The sequence below is a fragment of the Boleophthalmus pectinirostris genome, unplaced genomic scaffold, assembly GCF_026225935.1.
Source record: "Boleophthalmus pectinirostris isolate CB_2022bp ecotype Guang Dong unplaced genomic scaffold, ASM2622593v1 HiC_scaffold_21, whole genome shotgun sequence".
In the NCBI taxonomy this organism is placed as follows: domain Eukaryota; kingdom Metazoa; phylum Chordata; class Actinopteri; order Gobiiformes; family Gobiidae; genus Boleophthalmus; species Boleophthalmus pectinirostris.
In genome coordinates, this window is record NW_026571175.1 from 16,343,053 (window position 1) to 16,366,627 (window position 23,575).

The window sequence follows — 23,575 nt, forward strand, 5'->3', positions numbered from 1 at the left end:
GTGGTCTATGTATAATTACACTGTATCATGTTATGATTTCTTTTTTCAATTAATGATGCAGTAATGCTGTAAGAGTAAGAATGGGCACTAGTAACCAGTTGTCTATCTGTAACATTGTACTGCCCTCTTCTGGTAATATCTACACATTGTCATCCATATATGCATTATTAGGCCTGAGCCACATAGCCACTTTTCAGCACGCCTAAATAATTACAGACATTTTTGTACATTCATTTATTCACTTTCAGCTTTTGTATTTTATCCTCACACATTTCTTTAGGCTACTATTTTGTCTTGCTCGGTTCCTTAATTGTCCATGTATATTGCCAACAGTTTGTTTTTTTGTATTGTAAAAGGCCACTTAATCCTCTGAAATACAATTGCACTTTGTTTACTGTAATAGGCCCTCTATATTTTTGGTATTTACTTGTCAGTGTTGCATATCTGGCCTAATTCATTACTCAACTTTCTTTAATTACACTTAATTTCTTTCTATTTTGTCTGCCTCCAATCACAATAGACACAACACAACAGCTCATTGAAATAAATGATGTTTATTGTTGCACAAAATGTACAAAATAACAAGCAAATGACACCTCCTCCTCCACAGGCCCCTCCCTCCCTTTGGTTCATTCATCATGGCGCAGAATTTCTGAAACTATGGCGATTCGGATGGTCCAAGCCAAACGCATGGTAAATTCTGAGAGACGACACGTACCCAATTTCAGCATCACTGAACAATTAAAAATGATAAAAACACCTTATTTACACTGTCAGGACTTTTAGAACATGCCATCTATAGGTTTATACAGACTTGCTTGAGCACATACTCCTGTGTAGAAAATATAAGATAAAATAATTTAGACTAAGGGCTATAGACATCCAGTGATTCATTTATCATATCGTAGATCACTCCTGTTTTACCACTTTCCACATGTTTTGATATTTGCTCTCCACACCCAAGCCAATAATAAAGTCTCTTATGTGATATCTTCTGATTACTTCAGTGTGACTCCTCTTTATCAGCTGCTTCATTTAACAGCATTGACCTTTCAACTTTGGCACTGTGTGATCAAGTAAGTGTGCTATGGGTTCTCAAAACACATCCATTTGTGCGCTAAAGTGGGACTAGAATCGGTAAGTAATCTCTTGGTTCATTCTTTGTACATTGGTTGCTGTATTGTAAAGTCTAAAAAACAGACATTGGAGATTCTAAGCCACTTCAGCACCATGGGACAAGTTGATGTTCAAGTAAAGCCAGCCAGACTACGTTCCTGATAAAACCATGAGTACTGTATGCCGTGGGTGAATGGGGGTGTGGTCAAATGGAGCTATGTAAGCATGATGGGCTGTTTTTTAATCAGCTTGTGCCCTGCAATATTCACCTGCACCAATGTGGCAAAGAAATCAAAGTAGGCGGAAGCAAATCTCCGGAGTGCATCCATCACATTGCTTCACTATTTACCTGTTGGTACATCAGTGTAGCCTCCACGACACTACAAACTGTACTTACATAAAGGTGCTAGATCAGCTCCTTTAGAATAAGTGTGCGGGAGGGACAAGGCAAAACCAGGAGCTCAGGGTGTTCATTTACAATCCAATTTTAGAGAAACAGATGGCAATGTTTTCAAAGTGTGTGCAAAAATATTTCAACTACCGCTGGAAAACGACTCTTCTAAACATGTTGTTCCAACCTTAAATTTTGCAATATAGCTTCCTCTTTAAGTCCTATCTATTTTGCGTCTTGTTTTTAGTCATTTCAATAAATATCTATACTTTATTTTCTGACACTTTTCTCTTTTCTTACTTTACAAAATGAGAGACAGGATGATGGACAGCCAACAATATATATAATTTGTTTCTTCTTCTCACTACCATCAGTTTTCTATCCTGGGGATAATTTAACTTCTTTGTAAACAGATTTTTCAGCCACTTGTAACAGCGTCCTCCCCTCTCCAAGTGCATCATTCCTCTCATCTTCTTGTCCTCTCTTCTCCTTCCTCATTGCAGAAGGGCCCTGATTTGTTTTGAGGTGCTGTCATCGTTTAGATGTCGCGTTGTATACCTACAAAAAAGAAACATGTTCAAATGTTTGCATTGTTCTTTGACTCTATGCTTTTGTTGTATGTGTCTATGCTTTCTTACCTCAGCGCATTGAGAAGGCCCTCTACACTGTTGGATGGTTGCTCTTTCAGCACTTTGATGCAGCCCTTCATCTGCAAAAACACAGTTTCTTACTTACCTCAATGTTTAACCCAGTCTTCCCTTATATATCTGAGTCATAACAATAGAAGTAAATACAATGCATCCAATACTACAGTATAAAATATAAATTACTGAAATTTGCAGTATCATCTTTCATACTTTTACAAGCACATTTTGGCATATCTGATGGTCTGCAAAAATATTATCTGATTATCTAATGGGGGCAAAAAAGAATCCACCCTTTTATAACAATACAATATACAATAATAATTTCCACTCATGGACACTGGTGATAGGGAGACATATCTTTACCACCATAACTATAAGTAATTAAACTTTATTTATAGAGCACCTTCCACAGATAAAAATCACAAAGTGCTTTACAGAGTGCAATAAACGTAGTAATCGGAGTAGGAGTACTTTTGAAGTGGCCCATTATTTTATAAAAAATATAATTTCAGATAAAGTCAAGTAATAACATACTGAATAATGTAGTAATTAGACAAAAGTGTCAACTTACATCGATTTTGGAGGTCTTCGCAAAAGCGCCGACTGGATGAACGTGGTCGTAGAGAATGATGACACCCACCATCACCCTCATACAGAACAACATAGTGTCTGTGTTGGTGAACCGGCAGCGGTATTCCCTACAGAACATAACATTAGAACATAATATTATTATAGGACTAATCTCCACTTGTCAGCATATATGCACTTCTTCACAATATTAGCTTTTTCCTAATGACATTCACATTCACCTAATGAATGAATATGTAATAGTGAAAAGTAGAGGTCATCAGTTCTTTCTTTTCTTTGAATTGCAGGTAATTTATTTTTATTTTTAGTAACAGGGAGGCTAGCACATAAATAATGTGTACTCACGGAGTTTCAAGCATGACACGGCACACACATGCCATGGTGCTCAGGCAATCTGTGGTGTCCTCTATAGGCAAGGTCTTGTTCTGAAGCATACAGAAGAAATTTATGACAAAATATTTCCACAAGGGGGAGGCAAAGCACATCAGAAAGGTAAACTCATGTTTAGTTTAACCTTTAGTGAACATGTACTAATTTTACTCATATTTAAGCATAAGAAATAAGTGATGTTCAAGTGTAGTTAAAAACAAACCTCTGACACAAACTTGGTTGTCGCATTACTCAAAGTCTTGAGCATGGGCGTGGCTTCAGCGTAAAACAAGGACATCCGATTGGCCATCTCATTATTTACTTCATTCTCTGCTTCAAGCTAAAATCAAACAAAATATATGCTCATAATTCTCATAATTTTTATGCCCTTTCAATATCAACTCATCTATACAAAGCCTCACCTGCTGGTTGTTCAGCCTATTTCTGCTTATGGTCCTCCTGTAGTAGCTGAAGTCATTCTGAATGGCTGGATTTGTCATCTGTAAAAATATTTTAATTATTAATTAATGATTGCTTACAATTCAAATTCTCAAACTGTCTGTGATTGAAATGTTGTGTTTACTTTTAATTCGTCAAAACTGAGTGTGAAATGAAGGATCTCTGCAAACTGTTTAGCTAGAGCCTGCTCTCTCTCCAGATGTTGCATGGGAGCATAGGGCGGGCTGGTCAGGGCTTCCAGCAGACTGCGCAAAGCATTCTCTGATAACACAAAAACATAAAAAATCTGCAATGTTAATCACCTGTTATTTACTAATTTATTCCTCTACACTCTATAGGCGCACTACGGGTCATGGGCTGTAAATCATATACAAAAACGCCTCATTATGAATTTATGTTTTTTACTAGACAGAAAAGTCCAAATATTACATCCCTTCTGACCTGGACCTGTCTCTCCTCTCAACAAAACACTGACTGTGTGTTGTAGCAAAGTCCCCTGAGGAGCCATTCCTTCCTCTGCATTAAAATTGTATTAGGCCTTCTATAAATACAGTGCTCAGCTGTTTCATCTAAAGGCCTTGGGTAGAAACCCCACAGTTTCTCCTGCTGTTTGTTAAGCCATGGCTACCACAACACTGGGCTAGTATTACCTGTTAGCCCGCAAAGGAAAATAGACAAGATACAAACAAATAGCTAAAATCACAATAGATTTTTTTGTTCTTTTTAAACATTGATTAATTTGTTTTTAGATTGCACTAGAAATTCAAATATTATTTATTTATTTATTTATTATAACTGATTTCATTAAATACTTGTTAGCCTTGATGTACACTAAGAACATTTTGTTGTAAAGCAGCAAAGCAAGCCTCCATAACATCTCTCCTCTCTGTCTCACACTGTGCTGGACATTCATGTACCACTGTTTCCTTAGCAACGGCTGCCAGGCTACCCGTTTAGGATGCTGCAGAGATGGCTGAGAAAATAGTGTGGTGTGAGTAATAGAAGTGTTATAGAAGGCTGTGGAGATACTGTATATAACGTTTCAGTGTAAGGGCAAGATCTATCAGATGTCCGAGGACTCAAAGCAGTCTGTTTTATGTAATGAAATAGAAACCAGTGACAACCACACACAGCTGAACATGTCTGGCACTTACACTTTCCTTCATTATTCTGCAGTTTTAAAGACGTCATCAAATGAAATGAAACAAAAATGAAACAAAACAAAACGCTTACTTACGGAGGCATGCATACTAAAGAAGGAAATTCTTTGTGGTCTGTAGCTACTTACCCAGTCTGAGTGAGAACTCATAAAAGCGTTTAAGTTTAGCCACCAGGGGGCAGACTGCATTCCAAGCCTTCTCTTGAAGAGCTAAGTCACCTGGGTTCTGTATTGCCTGAAAACAAAAGGATGTTAATTTTGAATGTTTTCACCCTAAATACTCAGTAAGACTGACAGATTGAGCCAAAAGTAGTTTTGGTATTAGATTCACTGATTCTGATTAATTGTTGTTACCATATGCATACTACTCTTTCCTTCTATTAGCAACTAAATCATATGTTAATAAGCCCTGCATAAAAATAATATTAGTTAATTAACAAATCCAAATTTAGAATAGGATTAATATCAAATGTGTATAATCTACTTTACTTTTTAATTGGGTCATGCAGCTTATCATCACCCATTCAAATACATCTTACTAAACACATTAAAGTTATTTTCCATCTCTAGCCTCTCTTGACAGTGTACTGATTTTAGCTGTGGTAATTGTGTTTGTGCATCTTTCTCACTTCTCGTATCTCCTGGCCTGCTCCATTATAGGACTGCAGCTCGGCCAGTATCCCATGAGCCTCCTCCAGCACCGCGCTGACCTGGTTATACACGGCTGTCTCCGCCTCTGTGGGCTGTGCATCTGAGTCGGAAAAGGCAAACCCAAAAGAGGAAGAGCCAAGGAAGAAGAGAAAAAGGGAAGTGAAAGAGTGAGGTACGGGAAGGGAAATGAAGAGGGGAGGGGTGGATGGGGTGTTTGGGGAAGTAAATAAAAATAAGATAAATTTGTAAATTAGTCAACTGGGCAGAATAATCAGAAAGGCCTTAGCATAGATAAACCAGATAACCCAGGGCTGCAAAGTCCACATTTCTGTGTTAGTTTACTTGGGTTAACAGTCAGGTCATAGAGAAGTAGACATCTGTCACATGACTAAGAAGTGATAATATCTCAAGAGACATTCTAGTCACTCTTTGCCACACAGGGGTAACAAAATGCCTGCATTCTCACATACAGTGACATGCATGTATTTTTGGTATAGGATCATTTCCATTGTTCAGGATTGGGCCAAGCACAAAAACAACACTTGCTTTTGAAAAATATGATACACTTTTTAGTACTTGTAAAATATTTTTGTAAATGAATGAATAAGGGAGGGAGGACAGGGGTGTGCAAAACTCTATGAGAAATTCACTGTTTTTGAGATCATCTCTAAATTACAAAAGTTGCCCCTTGAATTTGTTGCATTTGTTTGGACTGGTTCCACACACTTGCCATATTAATCTTGTGGCTTGAAGTAATTTCAACTGACAGCAATTCATTCTTTTCAACAGAATAATTGTTAAACAAAAAAAAAAGTTTTTGTTTCATATGAGTAGGTCCAGTAATAAAATGTTCATAAACCAGATTAACAGCTTTTAATGAGCTGTAATGTTTCATGAAAGCAACCTATTAATCAGTTAATCACTGCTATCGCAAGCTAAATGTGTTCCTTCTGATGGTCCCAAGCCTGTGTAAATGGAAGAGTCATCTCATGCCAAACCAACATGCATATCACTGTATATTATAATGTGAGTTAAGTGCTGATGCATACTTGAAAAAAATAGCTCAGGAGGAAGTATAATTTCTGTTATGACTTAAGTTTTTTTTTTTTTTTTAATTGCCTCCATATCCCCTATATCCCCTTTTAGACTATGTATCCTATAACCTTGTGGCATGTTAAGTTAGCACAAACTTTGCTCTGTGTCATAAAGGTGACTGTATTGCACTGTCTATGGTGGGGGAGAGCTCACAGATGGTACAGGGGTGTGGGGGAGTATGGGGTGAGGAGCTGCACTGCCTGCCCCTGACTCATCACACTGGCTTTTGAAGTCACTGATATGAAACAAAGGAGAATCTTAAGCAGCTTGGATGTACAAGCTATGAGCTCTCCCTCATGTTTTCAACAGTAGGTAAAGAAGAGTGAAGCAATTAGGATAGAGTGGAAAAAAGGTGAGAATTACAGATGCAGTGCAAAATATATAGCACAAAAATAATTGGAAAGACATTTGGGAAAGTTTATTTTAGTTAATTGCATCTATTAGTTACATACAATTTTTTATCATTGAAATGTGGAGCCAATAGTAAAATGTTTATTTCCCATTGCCAGATTGTACTGCTTTTATCCATATTATTAACACTAATCAGATGTTATTTTATGTTTTTGAGGTTTGGAAAGTCCAGTGGTGCTGCAAGACCACCAAATCCCACATGGTAACTTACTATCTCCTGCGGTTATGTGGTTGTGGTTATAGGTGGAATAACTAATTCATATTAGGAATTATTAGAAAATTGTTTTTCACTTTGAAAAATGTTTAACTTTGAAATACAAAAACATTTGTAATGTGACTCATTACATGGTTACAGTATGATGTGCTGTGTATTTCTGTATTTGTTAGTTCTAGTGGGGAGTCAGCTACCTCCTTGTGTCCAAAGAGATGTTAGTGCTTGGCCTGGAATGATCCATAGTATGGCATTAAATTTGCCAGTCTTGCCTTTTAATGCTAAAAAATATTTTCAAAAACATGCATTCTTACAGTGAGGGTCACCTCTTCACAGACATGGCCTGCTACTTGGTGACATCATCTGCTTGTCTCCATGGAGATTACTTTAATGTCATACTATGAAATATGGCAGTAAAGCAATAATATCTCAACTGAGACAAGCAGGTAGAAAATAGTCCACCAGCAAAGTAACATAGTGCACCTTTAAAGTGTCAAATATTTTTTCACATTAACAAAGGAAACAGAGAAAGGCATAGGTTATATACTGGACAGACACAATACGTCACACTCTATGGGATGAGCCATGAGCGCGGATGAAAATACAAAGTATCATCCCTGATCTGCACTACCCTCAAAGGACTGGCATCTGTCATTTCCTATTTTCTTTATTTCAAATGGAGATCCAGATCATGGCACTATAGTTCTCATCTTCACGCTATTATGTGTTTGTTTATTCAAGAAACCAAATGCCTTTCAATTGCCAGTCCCTTGGGCAGGAATCAAAATGAAGAATGGAAAGGACACAAAGACACAATGGTCAGCAATAGAAAGAAGGGAAAATAAAGCAAAAAGCAAAGGACAGGTGAGGAGAACTCAAAAAATAAGAAGCGGATGGTCTCACGTTCAAAGTCAAGGAAAACTATTGGGCCATGCTCAAGTTCGGTGCAAGTCAGTACTTTCAGGAGGTTTCCCATGAGCCCCCTGGAAAACAAAGAGGGGACAAATATGTAATGTATGTGTGATCGATGAGGGATGGAGCTGGGCGGTGCACGACTCTATGTGCGCATGTGGAGTGAGTGTGGCAGAGGAGCGGATGTGGACGATGGGAGAACAGTGTGGATGAGAGGTGTGGTGAGGCATGGCTGCATGGACTCAGAGCCACTGTAGTCTTGTGATTAGATATTCATTACATCACAAATTAAGTATTCACAAAAAAAAAAAAGATTATTAGATTAGTGTACAGAGGAATTTTGGAGACATTAAACTACACAATTTTAAAGCTTAATTATTTATCATTAAATTATATAGAAACGGAGAGACAAGAGGAAGAAGTGGAGCAACCAACCACCCTATATTTATCTGATTCGGTGAAAGCTAATATTGTTCTTATTAAATATCTCCATGATAGACTAAACTCCAATACAAATTAAGACAACAACTCAATGATTCTACATTTAATTGTTTACTTATTAGTCTTAGTCTGGGAGATGCTGAAATGTATAATCTATAATGTTACAGCCAAAGCAAAGCAGTACTAGGACTACAGTGGTTCTCATGACGACAAGCCACACCCCCACACACTCTCCTCCATATCCCATCCTCCCTGTATCCCACATACCAGCGCACCTTCTCTGGCCTCACACTGAACACTGCCCACACATGGACACTCACATGGCAGGCAGGCACACTCATACGGCAACGTGCATGCAACCCGCACCCACTTACTTTCAAAGTCCAGGAAAAAATGTGGACAGTTCTCTAAATCCTTGCCTAGGACCTTAATGAGGTTCCCCATGACTGGCGACCTGGACAGGGAGGAGAACAACAAGATGCATACAATGGGAAGGACCTGGCAGCTCACAGTAACAGTACACTACAATGTACACAGGTGGCACAGCAGGTTTGGTTATACCCATATGCACTTGTGTAATTACCCCCAGTTCTGCTACCCTTCTGTTCTATATTACACATAATTTACACTGGTGAGCTTTAAGCCATGATATCATGCTGTTACCTCCTGAAAAGCATATCTGGCATTGTGTTTTGTTTCATTCACATATGTTTCAGTAATCCTTTATTCTTAGTCTGTCTACATCTCCAAAGCTCAAAATGCTCTGCTCCACCTTGTGATGTCATGCAGTGATAGTTTTCAAGTTAATAGCTATAATTCTGTAGAGATAGGCCATTCCAGGGCTGAAATCATCCAAAGGTGAATGGATTTTTAAAACACAGTGGAGCACTTATCCCCACATGACATTACAGGGTGAAACAGAGTTCAGTGCTTTCTGTTTGAGAGAAGAACTCTGCCCAGATATGCAGGATTTGTATGTTTTAAACATGTGTGAAGGACACAAAACAAAACTCTAGATGTATTTTGGACGAAGAAACCACACCATAACATAGATCAGAAATCTAGACATATTGCTTTTAATGCATTATGTCTAAAATTTTCCTCATATCTATGTACTATACAGCTGTATTTGATTAGTAGATAGTAGTATAGATAGTAGTAAGACATTTAGCCTGCTGTGCGAGTCACTGAAATGCACCAAGGTTCGTAATGCATTTACAGTGGTATAGTAAACCAATTACAACCTGCTATGTATGGACTCCTCTCCCCTAATGCTTTTCATAATACAGCAGTCTATAGATGCAAGAATGGTGTTAAAGAGATGACACACTACACTGCACATTATGGTGGCCAAAATGAAATACTGGTAGAAAATGGCACATTTTTTGCAAAAGTAAAATTTCACTTCACCTGAAAAGTTGTATAAGCATGAATCATTTTGAAACAGTCACAGTTATGCAGCTAAAACCTGGAAACAGCCTTCTTCAAAATGTAAAAAAAAAATTTAATTAAGCTTTCTCACTGACAATGTTAAAATCTAGTTTCAATTCAGCTGTGCATATGAAAACAAAATGTATTTCAGCTCCACTGTTTTATCTACATTTTATTAAAATTATTTGTGTTTTGTTGGTTTTTACCCTTACCTATTTTGAGGCCTAGACGGTGATAGTTTAGTTGCTAAACATGCCACTTCATTGCTTGAGTCTAGTTCTAAAAGTAGTCTTGATGGTCTATAGTTTCATTTCCTGTACTGTTCTGAGTGATAGGTTAGCACGCCTGCCTGACCAATCAGTTTTCTCAGCATGATTCACAGTCGACTTTAACATGTTCACAAGATGCCCTCAGTCTGTGAAGAAAGTCAGGCCCTATTACTGTTACTCAGCAAGAATAGGTGTTGCAATGCAGCACACACAGAAAAGGAGGAAGAACAGGCTAGATTTACACTGCGCAGAGGCTGAGATGGCTGCGTGGGAATCTATGAAGTAGAAGTTTACATCTTAATCTCTGTACAGTCAATGGGCTACACAGGGTTCCTATTACATGAACTTCAAAAGCATACTAGCATTATTTTGACAATAGCCTTGCTGCTAGTTAAAAAGTAAAAATTTTCTATTCCTCTCTGTTACCAGAAGAGGGCAGCACTCAGGTGTCTAAACAGAAAGTAGCCTACTGTCTACTATAATGTACAAAATTAGGGTGACCAGATTTTCAAAGTTCAAAACTGGGACACCAGGATTAGGGTGAGTGTAACATTGTGCATTCTTGCGTCTGTCATAATCTGAGGGACTACTGTTCTGACGCTTTTTTTTTTTTTTTTGCTTTATTGTCATTTACATACACAATTGTATTTGGGTTAAACAAATGACAATTTATGCTCCTTGTTACTGTCGGCAAGATTCTGATTAGTCAAAAATTGTGATAGTCCTGTTTTAGTCCTGGTTTAGATCAAAGTGGTCAAAAATAGGGACACCTGGGACATTTCTTGTATAAAACTGGGACAAAACACTGGTTTCGTAAAAATATGCTGGGACAGGGGACACAGCGCTCAAAACTGGGACTGTTCCAGGTAAAGAGGGACATCTGGTCACCCTATATAAAATGCAGTAAGACAAATCCTTTTTTAAAAATTTGCCAAATACAGCATAGTAGGATATAATGTATGTATATTTTTTGCATAGGTAATTATCTTATGTCTAGACTAGTAACGACAACACCTAAGCAAAGCAACTTGTCAACCACTTCCTGACTTTCGACCACCTGCTTCTCTGTTTCTATTATTACACGGATACCTCGCTTAATACATTGTTTTTAAACGAAGATGTTTGCAAACGCCATGTCAAGCTGAGATCTAGGCATGGATCTCTGGGGCCTATGAAGCGAAGGCCGTTCAGGTGACACGCCATCGCAAAACGCAAGTACATGGCACACACCGACACGTGTATGCACGTCTGCCGCAGCGCATGGAGGCAGAGCTGGCCGGATGGTTGCTTGGATACTGTTGGCCTGGTGATGCTCGGAAGATGTGAGACTCTTGGGAAGATGTGGAGCTAGCATAATTTCACACATGCTACGGTCAGTTACTCAATTACTAATCGAAAACATGCCACAACTTACACAGACAGACAGAATAGATGGTTATTTTCAATCATTTAGCCTAGAAATTAGCAGTTAGCAAAGCGGTTCTCGTCACACGTGTTAGCAACTTTACAAAATCAATTTCTGACCAACTCTTCTCATCCTCCATCTCTTTTACCTGATTTGCCCAACTAGTAGTTTGAGTCCCCTCTCCTGTCTTCTGTTTGTACACTTGCTGTTATTATGATCCTAGGTCAAAAACACACTGGGATCCCAAGACACCCTGATCCCGAAGAGACACTGTGGAGGTACACTGAGCTACTTCACTGGCTAAACTAGCTTTATAAATGTGCTCTTTCTGTCACTGCCTGCATATGACCACTTCACACTTCTCGTTTTCTGCCATCTATTTTAAGAATTGAGGTTTCACTGCATATAGTCAAACTCTGCTCAACAAACTGAATGTTCATAAACTCTGTTAGGTCTACAGTCTATTGGCGTATTATAACTAACATCACATTAGTCATTGTACAGCAAATAATTATATAGCCTAGTTGTTAGGACAGTAAAAAGCTTTAATTTCTTTCCCTGTTTTGTTTCTGACGTCAGAATAAGTTCCTCAAAAATAGCCCCTGGCTTTTCTCTCTGTCCCACTTCTTCTTTCTGCCACTTAATAGCAATTCAACCTCCTCTGGTCTGTTTTTTTTTTTTGCCAAATTTGGTTCTTACACTAATGGTCGAAGTGCAATTTATTCTCACAGTTTCACTGTAGTGAAGCATGGCTGCCAGTAGGTTGCCATATATTTTTTATTTATTTTTAATTAGACTAGAGCTACATAATTTAGACAGTGAGCTGCAAGATTCATACTACTACTATGAATCTAATTCTAAAATCAGTGATAATTAGGTAGGGTAAATCATAAACACAACCTATAGCTAACTGAATTTTTCATTATTTTTTTTTTTTCATTGAGTTTTCAGATTAAAATAAAACATCAGTTAGACCAAGGTTCTGCTTACTTGAACTAGGAAGTACAATGTTGCAAATCACTTTTCCATTTTGTAGTTTGCAGGGAAGTGGAGCAAAGTGCTGGCCTTATGCAACAAGAACACAGTTCTCATCTGTAGTCCAAATGGACAAGTTGAACTAAGGCCTTCCAGACACGGTAAGGTTCCCACGTGGATACTCAAAAGCAAAACCTGGTTCACAGTGGAAGCCGGCAGCGAAGGCCACTGCTTCCCACTCAGCCTCAGTGAAAGATGCCTCCTGTTAGAGCCCTGGCTCTTGATCAGGCTGGATTTGGCCACTGAAAAGACACTAGCACAATCTGTGCCAACCCTGACCAGTAATATTCAAACTATGTTTAGTCATAATAGGCTTCTACAATATGTATTTTCTTCACACTTCCTGGCGCACGGAGTACTGAGAGTCTTATCTTTGAAATAACATTCTAACTAACCCATCTCTCCTTTTTTGTTGTCATTGTATTTTGTTCACGTATTCTTACCTTCTCTAGTATTTATCCCACTGGAACACTTCACTGCATTAACCAGGGCTAGTAAGCTCCACACAGGAGTTACAGCATCAGCACCAACAATCTGAAAACACATAGAACAATAGACTATTTTAAGTACCATAAAATAATATGAAGCAAAAACTGTTTTAATGCTCAGCCTTTACTCAGTTCAGGCTAGGCTACATCTTTTAGTTTTTGGTACTATTTTAACCAGGTTGTATCCTTGATGCATTTATTACATTGTTTAAGGGTGTTGCATAGGTGTAGGCTGCTTTACATGTATATGCACCAGAAATTACTTTTGTATTCATTCTGTTTGAAAATTAGTAGTCTTTAGCCAATAGCAAATGATCACTGTTTTATAGCTGCAAATCAAAATTTGCATTAAAATTGTAGTTTGAATGGATGCAGCAAATCACAAATCATATAATATAGTCTTATATAATTATTCCCATTTCTCTCATGTTCAGTGTTAATGCATGTTTTCAGAGTGTTCTTTGAATTAAATCTTGATTTAAAACCAAACAATTAACCAAGCAATTATGTAAAAAAAATAAATAAAAAATTGGTAATTAAATACTTTCCCCAAATGGTTTACATTCAAGCCCAGTCCAGTTGCAAAACAGTGTCTAGCTATATCAGATATTGCTACACTAGTGTTCCCTGTTGTTATTTTTACATTAATTGACAAGCTGTCATTATAGCTAGTACGTCGATTAGTTTTTCATTTCAACTACTACTACACATGTACCACCATTATGTGTTATAACAATGTCTTTGTCTCTTTGCTAAATGGTGTAAGCATTAACACTAGCTGTGCTGCACTTGCATCATCGACTCCCAGCATGTGAAAGTGCAGTCAGGAGAGAGGAGGCAGCTTTGAAGAATAGTTGCCAGGGAAACTCAGCCTCTCATTCTCATGGCAACAACGCAGCCTGGCTAACGCGCACAGTGTTATCAATCAGGTGGGATGGATGGATGCTTTGACCACGCACTTTTAATCTATTTAGTATGGGACAAAAAGCATTAACTCTCTCACCAAATCGGAGGTTATAATTTAAACTATTCACTAGTGCATTTACATAACGTTAAGGTGGAGGTCTAGAGGTTTAAGTAAATACTTATTGATGGATTGGCCTCGTCTGTTGGTCAAAGTGCAAAGGTCAAGTGGCATAGGTGAATACTTGAACTAAATCAACTTAAAAGATTGGGTTACTCAATTTACAAGAGGTAGCACTAGTTACCCCATACCTCTTTTATTCTTATCTGTTGCAGATTTGGTAACATATTTTATAATGAATATTTCCATTAGTTCAATCTAAAAGCACATTTCTCATTTTATGTTCCTTTTAGATTCCTGACTGGAGTCTTTGATGGATTTCTCCTAATTAGCTGAGTGCTCCATTTGCCACATGACACCTGTTAACTTTCTCTGTGCTTGGCTTCCCTCAAACCTCTCTCCAGATGCTCGACTTGCATTGCATTCCTAACAATTTCTAAAGTGTGTTAAACATATCTGCCATAAGATTGCATAATAATGGCATGGTTGAAAGCTCCTCTGAATGCAGTTGTTTATACTGCAACTGATACCAGCATCATTTTACTGCTTACAGGAATTTGTTGCATATTGTCGACTTCAAGAAGGTTAAGGTTACAGCACTAATATCTTTATAGACTCAGGGATGCATGGGAAAGTCTAAGAAGGCCATACTAATACTAAATCCATAGTAGACAGATTGGTGGTCTGTGGGTCCTATTTGGTCCTTGTATTGGTATGTAATATTGAATTGTTAGCATGAAAACCTACAAACCTTTTTTTTTTTATTCTTAACTTAAGAGTCAACCAAGAATCTCCTCAATTTTGTGCCGTAATAATTTTTTGTTTGTAAGCAGCATCACAACTACAACTATTGGTTAGCCTGTGTGAAAAATGTGGTACGGTAGTTAAAATATTATTATTAGTGAGTATTAGTGAATATATTACTATGAGTATCCTTTAGTGGCAGTACAATGCATTGGTAATCTGGCAAACAAGCGAAGCGTCATCGTACATCACTGTCATCCTAATCAAATAGTAGACTACTCTGCAGTCTCCAGAGAGCACACAGACGGCTAGTCAGCAGCAGGGATCGGCTTTGAATACATCAGGGCTTTAGGACATCATGCAACATACAGACACAAGAGCAGTGCATTTGTACTTGATGCAAACAATATAGATTCATGCTGGAAAGTTTTTCAGGGTTTTCTAAATATTAAAAATAAAAGTTACTATAAATATATAATATTATATATTACTTATTTTTTACCAGTTCCTACTTCCTAAGTGAGTGACAGCCACAGTTGTTGACTGTTACTGGAACAAATGTTACAGCCATTTGATATATTGTTGTGTATACTTTTTTTTACATTATTATCAATATTTCATTGTTGTTGCCTTAATTTGGTCAGAGTGAAATCTCCAGAATGGAAGAACTATGATAACCATGTTATTTAATAGTAATTAATAATATTGAATTTCTGAATAGAATTTCCAGGGTCTCTACCAGAGACCACCCATCAGATGCCGTTCCCGATATATCGGTTGGCTGCTATATCGGGCTGATATTCGCACTTAAATCTACACCTTAAATCTACACCACAGGCTGATCAGTTATTCTGAATTCTAAACAATTGGTATTGGCCACTGTCTAATAATAAGTAAATGACATGTTGATGCACTGTGCCTTCATCATTTTATCCACAGCCCTCCTCTTTGTATGTTCTTTCGTTTGTCCTATCTCCATTACATAGTTCCATATTTTGCCCACTCTTTTATCTAAAACAGAAAAGATATTGGAGAACACTAATGTTTCTATGAATGTCCCACATTCTATCAGTAAATGGGAAGTGGCGTTGTCTCGGCCAGCTAACAGCAAGCTTGAGATTGACCACTGATGGAGTGCTCCAGGCAATTTCTCTTAGAGTATCATGGGGACTTTTGTGCTTATGAATTGCTCCTGGCTGGTGGACGTGAGGTAGGAAGGACAATGAAGAAAGAGTGTATGGGTGCAAGAAGACAGGCAGAGAAAAAGGAATTGTGATTGTAAACGGGTGGAGAAGGTTAAGAATCGAGCAGTGTTGCCCCTCCCCGATTTTGGTTTATACGCGCTAAATAAATGGTGTCTCAGTTTCTAATGTGCATTGTGATTCTAGGCGGCAGAGCTGGCAATTGAAAGAACAAAAAATAGTGGTAGTACCAGTTATTTTATTTTCCATTGTGTGATGTGCCTTAGTAAGATCATTGTCAAGTATAGGCAATATCTAGGGCATTACCAGTGGGATTAGTATGTTATTTGCTGAGATAGTATTCATGTATAGTGCTTTACATGAATGTATTAAACAATTAAAGCTGCTATTGTACAGTGTTGCCAGATCAAGGTTTTTGTTTTATCATCATTTAAATTACGATATTCATTTTTCAAGATGAATTAACCTTGGGTGCATTGTGAAACCTGGAAATGAATAGCCTTGGAGGAGAGCAAGTGATTCTTTGGCCTTAAAGAATAAAGTTTCATATAAAATCACAACTTTACCTATGTTGTCCTCACTTGACCCTCAAACAAAGATGCTATGCTATGTCAAGATCATATAAATCATATGAAAAGAATAAGTAGTCAGGCTGGACAGGTTTACGTCAAGTGTGACACTGGATTGAGTTTTAAAGAATGCTGTAAAAGAGTTCTATAAAGTGTACATAAAAGCAGTCATAAACTACTCTCTGGCATCTCGCTGTGCTTCCCCTTCAACTCTCCTTCACTCCAAGGACTTCCATTGTCATGTATCTCCCTGATCCATGTGGCCTTGTGCCTGACTACCTCCTGTGCATTTTTCACTGTCCTCATTTGCCCATAGACCCATAGTTTACAGCTCGTGTTCAGCGAGTAGTTCAGCTTATGTTAGCCTATTTTGATTAGAAGACAAATTGTAGATAGATGTATATTTATGACATGTCTTAATTTATTAGCATTACAAATAGGGTGCAGGGGTAGAAGGGTTAATGATCCAGTGTTCCCTCACAGAAAACTGTTTGCTTTTTTTCTGGGATCCTAGCTACTGATCACAGCCTAAAAAAAAATACTATGTTGAATTGCAGGTGCGCTTGTGATTAAGTACATTGGCACACCACATCTTATGTGGGACGAAGATAAATTACAAATTTAAATTAGTTTAAAATCTCCCACTAAGGTTATTTATAGCAGTGAAAGTTTTATATTGTGACATAAGTAGCCATGTCTCTAAATTTCCAAACAGGAAGTCTTATGACTATTGTCTTCCTCTTTACTTCTCTATTAGTACTGCCTGCAAACTATTTTGTGTGCAATCATGTCTGGGTTTGGAACTAGAAAAAATATACTCTGATTTATAACCCATTAATTAACTTGGTTCTGTCCATGTTGCACTTACACTTTATTCATGCTAGTGCTAAATATAAAAACATAACATAGGAACTAGCATTTTGTACCTCTATTTACTCTTATTGCAGCCACTGACCCACATAAATAAGTAAATAAATGTGTTATCCTTTGACCCCAGTTTGACCCAGAATCTATTGAGAGCTGGTGTGTAGAGCTGTGTAGACCTGTGGAGACTGCATGTCCTTGACACAGGCTGTGCTCCATCACTGTGCTGCAGTGTCTCAAATGGAGGAGCACAGTGTTACACTATTTCCCAGTGGGAGGGGAACAGCACCAGTGCACAAATACAGGAAATGCTTGCAATATAAGCTATGGGTTTCAGCTGACATGGTATAAACCAGAGGAGGGAAGTCATGAGTTATACTTGAGTCAAATTTTGAAGAAAAACTATATTTTTGCACCGTACATATAGCTTACTATTAAATTGTATGTTTACATTTAAAACAATAATTTCCCCATTGTTTTCAGTCTTATTACAGCAATACTAAAATATACACTTATGCAAATATACAAATATACACTAGCATTTTCCTTCAATCTTTAATTACTTGCATAAAACCAGTAGATTGCTACATGCTGAAGCTAAGTGTAAACTATATTGCTGACTCCAAACCCAAAATAAAGAGCCTGTTTAGCTGCTAAAATGATAAAAATCTGTGCTCCCCTTCAAAGCCGTGCACACTCTCCAAAAATGTGTGCATGCATGAGAATATTTGTAGTTGAGAGTGATGAATGAGGTGGATAGATTTAAATACTTCTGTTTTCACTTACACTGTTTGACAATCAAGTACCCTTAGTGCTAGTTGGATATGATGCATAAATTGTGCTATATTGTATATCTAGTTAATTCATGCAGACAAAGGTGGCTTCTTGTATTATGACCTAGTATAAAATATGAAGTGCAGCTCTATGATCGAGATAACATCACTAAAACGATAATTCGCCTTGTCACTGATTACACATTAAACAAGATTCTGTCCTACTTTCCCTCTTTCGTGGCACTTCCATTGGGATGAATTAGCTTGACTTTCTCTAAATGAGGAATATTGATCATGAGGATGGGCAAGAGGGGCAGCCATCGGGACTGTCCATTGACATCAGTGGACACCATTGATCTAACTGACAGACAGCGGCTCGTGATATTGTAGGAAGTCCTCAAGTGAACATCTGAGCTAATAGGATTATAGACTGAAATTCACCCCTCTAACCCAACTGTCTGGATGAGTTAGAGCAGTCATAAGCTTAGAAATAGTCCACCTGGAGCTTGTTGGACTGAATGAAATACTCCACCTGGAGCCTGATGAACTGAATATTCACATACACAAAGCTAAAGGTGGTGATACAATTTCTGGCACCACCTAATAATAATATCGAGTAATAATTTAGTAGATTTTTTTTCTGTAATACTCTGAGAATAAGAAGCTATAAGAGACTCATCTGAACAAGGCATACACCCTGAACTACTGCCTACTTGTAGCACAATTAGTTGATTGGTGGCCCTACTCATGCACAGAGTTGTAAATTTGCACATTTTTTATGAGCAAACTTGAAAACTGTGAGCCTTTGTACATCATTCAAACAACTTAATTTGATCAATGACTGGCCATTAACATTGATTCTAATTTGTATGGCAGCTGTCAAAGGTGGATATATTGAGCAGTGATGTGCATTTCGTCCTTGAGGTAAAAAGTGCTAAAAGCTTAGAAATAATTTTGTCTGATTAAAATTGACAAAGGTCACAGTGTGATAGAAAGATGATGGCTTTTTTGGTGGGTTTAATGGTCATAATGTTTTGGCTGTTATTTGACTGCTTACTCATAGTATAACCTGCAAATGAATTGATATGTAACAATTTTGGTGTAGTCTGTGCCCCTGGTTCACATCCCCAGCACACTCAGATTGTGTGTCTTTAATGGGATCATCTCTGCTTTGGGGGGTAATCCCAAATGCCTGACCCCGACGATGGATTATAAACTGAAAGATTACAAGGTTGAGAGGGATCACATGTCAAATCCCAAATTATTCCACATCCACTTTCTATGGCAGGGAGTAAAATCTAAAGAACAAGCAGAAGTACTCTTTTGTTCGACAGACACAAGGGTTACAGACTATGTAGAGTGAGCTGTGTTTTGTCCTCCTGACCTTGTTCAAAGATATAATGGGAATCTATTTGGAATGAAGACAGCATTTTTAGTGCAGGTGGGTTACACTAAATTTAATTTAGTTTGGTTAGCTCCTTCTATCCAATATTTACAGACAGTATGCTTTGTGATGTGCAGAATTGATCAAAAGAATATGCAAAAGAGTTATTTCAGCTGCAATGCCACTAGACTGTACTTTTGTCTGAACTCTTTAGTTTGTATCATTTGGATCTTTACAATCTAAAATAGAAGAAGGATTTATAGTGTAACAGATTACCAATTTCTGTCACCTAAAATATAAACGCAAGAGTTATTAAATGAGTATATGATTTTAGATAGAAGATCAGAGATAACATATATCTTCACAAAAAATATGTTTTAGTTTTAATCATCAGCAGTGTCTCATATGTGTTACTACCTAATCTACATCTCAGCCCATTACTGAATTATTATATTATTTATTATTTAAGCATTTGGCCTGTATTGTCAGGGTGTGTAAAACAAATGGCCAAGAACAAAAAAATAAGAATTTACATCACACTTATAGCACAATAACCTGCTCTCTCCTCTACCTCCTACTCACTTTAGTCACGCAGCCAAATCCCTCCAAATGTTATACCCAATCACCAAATCACTGCACACACCACTAGAGGAGGGACAGGGGCACCATGGGAAATGATGCCTGAGCAAGGTAATAGCTTGACAAATAGCTTGCCCTTTGTGTGTGGGAGAAAAATTGCTTATGAAAATCAATGGAATTCATATTAATTCAGAACATTTTTAGGAGTATTTCAGAATAAATAGTTATTATTAATGTCAATGAGTTTACTGGTGTTTGGTGCCTTACATGGTTTATTGTATTATTATGAGAGGCCTAAAGATATGAGCTACAGCCACACCAATTGATGCAAATGGATGGATTTTATTGTCATATAAGGCTTAATGACTCAACATACAGTAGCTTTTAATGTTGAACTTGAAAATTACTGTTTGAAGTCTGAGTAATATGGTATCTTTTAGTTGTTATTCATAATCTGAATGTATGCTATCATTCCATGTGGCCTATAGCCTATATTCCTGGATGCTACCTAACCCAGCTATCTTCCTCCTTGTCACACCGAATCACAGTGACGTATACTTAAATACCACATCTCATATGGACAGCACTGTAGGCATGGTGACACACAGCAAGCTCTAATCCACATGGAAAATGGGAGATACCGGCACATATTTCCAACTTCAGACTGCTGGCATTTTAGCTGACAAATAAAAGCAAGAGAAAATAGGTACGATACTGGCATACATTAGCATCTCACGATAAGGCAAGAAGTAGGCACAGAGACTGGGCTGGGAAATAATGGATGTGAAAAGGGATTGTGGTTTCGAGACAAAGACTGACAAGCAGGCAGCACGAGCAGCGGAGGGAAATGCAGACGGGCATGTTTCTATGGGAAGATTTGGGATGAGGGAATCTTGCATCATCGCAGCAGGCCAATCAAACGGCTCGGGTAAAATGTTCAAAGGGAGTGTCCTAGCAACAGCACGAGTAAATACCGTAGCAGCGTCCACTTGGTGCGAGAGTGGAACAAGCAGCAAATGCACAATCAATGGAGCGTGTGTGTTTTAGACAAGCATGTTAGGATAAAAAAAAAACTGAAGACACAGTATCATTAAAGTATGATTTATCTCTGCAAAGCTGTGCCACAACCTAACCTTGATTCATAATGCTATTTACATATAGGCTACATGATGCATACTAAGAATTTATATGTGTGCGCGCGTGTGTGTATGTGTGTATGTATATATATATATACACACACACATATACACACACACACACACACACACACACACATATATATATATATATATATATATATATATATATATATATATACATATATATATATATATATATATATATATATATATATACAATATTTTGATGTGCCTGATTGAATTTTATGGTGTAAATCATTAACACCAAAATCCTTCTCTTGTATTTATTCAATACATTTTCTTCTGTTGCATAATTATTTTTAAATATTTTATATTTTTCCAAGTCAAATACACAAGTTGACAGAAGTAGAACATCAGAGTTTTTTATGAGATGTGTAAATGTGTAAATTAAGTGTAAATTTAATGAAGGCAGCCATTTTCTATTTTGCATATGTGTAATTGTAATATCCATATTTTTTCATAATGTCTTACATGCTGTTGTATACGTTCCAGGTGCATCTTGTATGTCACCAAACAATGTCTTAATCTAGTCCTATAGATTATACAAAGAAGATTATCAAAGGGATGGAGGGATGGACCGTATCAAGCTCCTTCATGCACTTCCTTGTTTCCACCTTGCAGCTCCTCTCCTCCGTGCACACAAAGACCTGCAGAGTCACATGGTCATCCGATGGCCTCACCCTCCTCACCCCTCCTCACCCTCACCTCTCTCCATGCTCCGGTACACCGCACATCTCTGACATTTGTAGAATTTGCAAAGCTCGAAATTCCCATTCACGCATTCCTCTGCCATTCAGGTTTTTCCTCCCAAATTCCCTCCCCTTTCCATGTTTTTTTTCTATTCCGCATGCACCCTCCTCTTTCTTATCAGATCTGTGGGCTATTGTTTTTAGCACATACAGTAGCTCACTAAACTACCTAAGCTTCAAACTTACTACTCTGACATATTTGCTGAAATTTTCCACTTCACAAAGACACAATTTGCCCTGATGCCGTGTGGTGCATTGATTGTCTATAATACTTCTAGGTCAAATCCTCTATGCCTCAAGACCATTTCAAAAAAGGAATATATTTAACATGAAATATAATGTAAGTCTGCTGTGAGAGAGAGCACTGAGAAGAGGACAAGTAGATCCCAGCTGACCAGTCCCAAGGGGGCAAACACACACATTCCCTGCACACTTACCCACGATTCCTGACCCATGCTACTTCTATTTCCGCTATAACACCACCGCACTTGCATCTTATCCATCCTCCCCATAGGCTCAACAACATTTAGGCTACAGCAAGTCCAACGTGGATCTGTGTATTTACGTTTAAAACCCAAGAAAGAGCACATGCTTACCGGCTATCATGCAGGAGGGAAGATGGTGATGCCTGACTCTTTCCTTCTCTGAGCTGGAGGACAGATGGATGCTGGGAACAAAAGGCGTTGGACAAAAGGACAGAGAGGTGGCGAATGGCGCGCACACTGGCAGGGTCGTAGCTCGCCTGATGAACAATAAAAATGGCAGAAAGAGGAAGCAGGGGTTCCTTGTTGTTTAGGTGCTTTCGGTGGCTGTAGATCCGTTCTGCTTGTAAGCCAGAAGGCGCTGTTCACCTCCACAGTGAGCGCACACACGCACCGCCTCACAGTCCAGCCCTCCCCCGGCCGCTCCCCCCTCCCCTCTCTCTCCTCTATCTCTCTCTCTCTCTCTACTGTGAGAAATAGAACACTGTGTGCGCCCCACTCCTCCCACCTCTGAATCACAAAGACCCCCAGCGCACCCCACTTGTCCTCAAAACACCGCCCTCCCCCCAGAACCAGCATCTAGCCACCGTCCTGCTGACAGTAAGAGGAGGGGGGCATTACTCCTCTGTGTGTGATGTCAGTAGTAGTGTTTGACATTGCTATAGCAGAGGCCTGACTCCTCTCTGTCCACGCATGTGTGCAGTGAATCGTGTGAGAAGGATGTGCGTTGAGGTATTTTTTGCACTGCGTGTGGGTGAGAGTGTGCATCATCTACAGTTCTATGCACATTTGAATACAGCCTTTATGTCTAATACCCTGACTCTGTTTACTACAATGAAAAAGGGTGCTCAAAGGAACTGAAACTTTAAGATGATCTGTATCCAGATCATCTTAGTAACCTACTGACAAACCTGTTCCACTTGTAAATGGATTATTAGTCAAATATTAGTTAGTTTTGGATTTGGCT

General features: G+C 38.2%; 2 protein-coding genes across 7 annotated transcripts in view; one reads left to right on the forward strand and one right to left on the reverse strand.

The window, feature by feature from the left end:
- The window catches only part of trit1 (tRNA isopentenyltransferase 1), a 31,352-nt gene extending 30,626 nt beyond the window's left edge, over positions 1-726 (forward strand). For both annotated transcript variants that reach the window (XM_055156942.1, XM_055156944.1), the window contains one exon: positions 611-726. In XM_055156942.1, the coding sequence (XP_055012917.1) occupies positions 611-697 (87 nt within the window). In that variant the 3' untranslated portion in view covers positions 698-726. The remainder of the gene's footprint in view (positions 1-610) is intronic.
- fam49al (family with sequence similarity 49 member A, like) lies at positions 536-22,975 on the reverse strand. Of its 5 annotated transcripts, XM_055156945.1 has the most exons (13): positions 22,723-22,975; positions 13,034-13,124; positions 8,825-8,904; positions 8,001-8,080; positions 5,359-5,480; positions 4,859-4,964; positions 3,695-3,831; positions 3,534-3,611; positions 3,335-3,451; positions 3,088-3,167; positions 2,726-2,852; positions 2,146-2,216; positions 536-2,065 (listed from the first exon to the last, which is right to left on the reverse strand). In XM_055156945.1, exons 4-13 carry the CDS (start codon positions 8,071-8,073, stop codon positions 2,002-2,004), a joined length of 975 nt encoding a protein of 324 aa, XP_055012920.1. In that variant the 5' UTR covers positions 8,074-8,080; positions 8,825-8,904; positions 13,034-13,124; positions 22,723-22,975; the 3' UTR covers positions 536-2,001. The 5 variants fall into 5 exon arrangements, with proteins under 5 accessions (XP_055012920.1, XP_020788211.1, XP_055012921.1 ...); XM_020932552.2 differs by lacking the exon at positions 8,825-8,904; XM_055156946.1 differs by lacking the exons at positions 13,034-13,124; positions 22,723-22,975 and adding an exon at positions 11,704-12,118.
- Between the last annotated feature and the right edge of the window lie 600 nt (positions 22,976-23,575).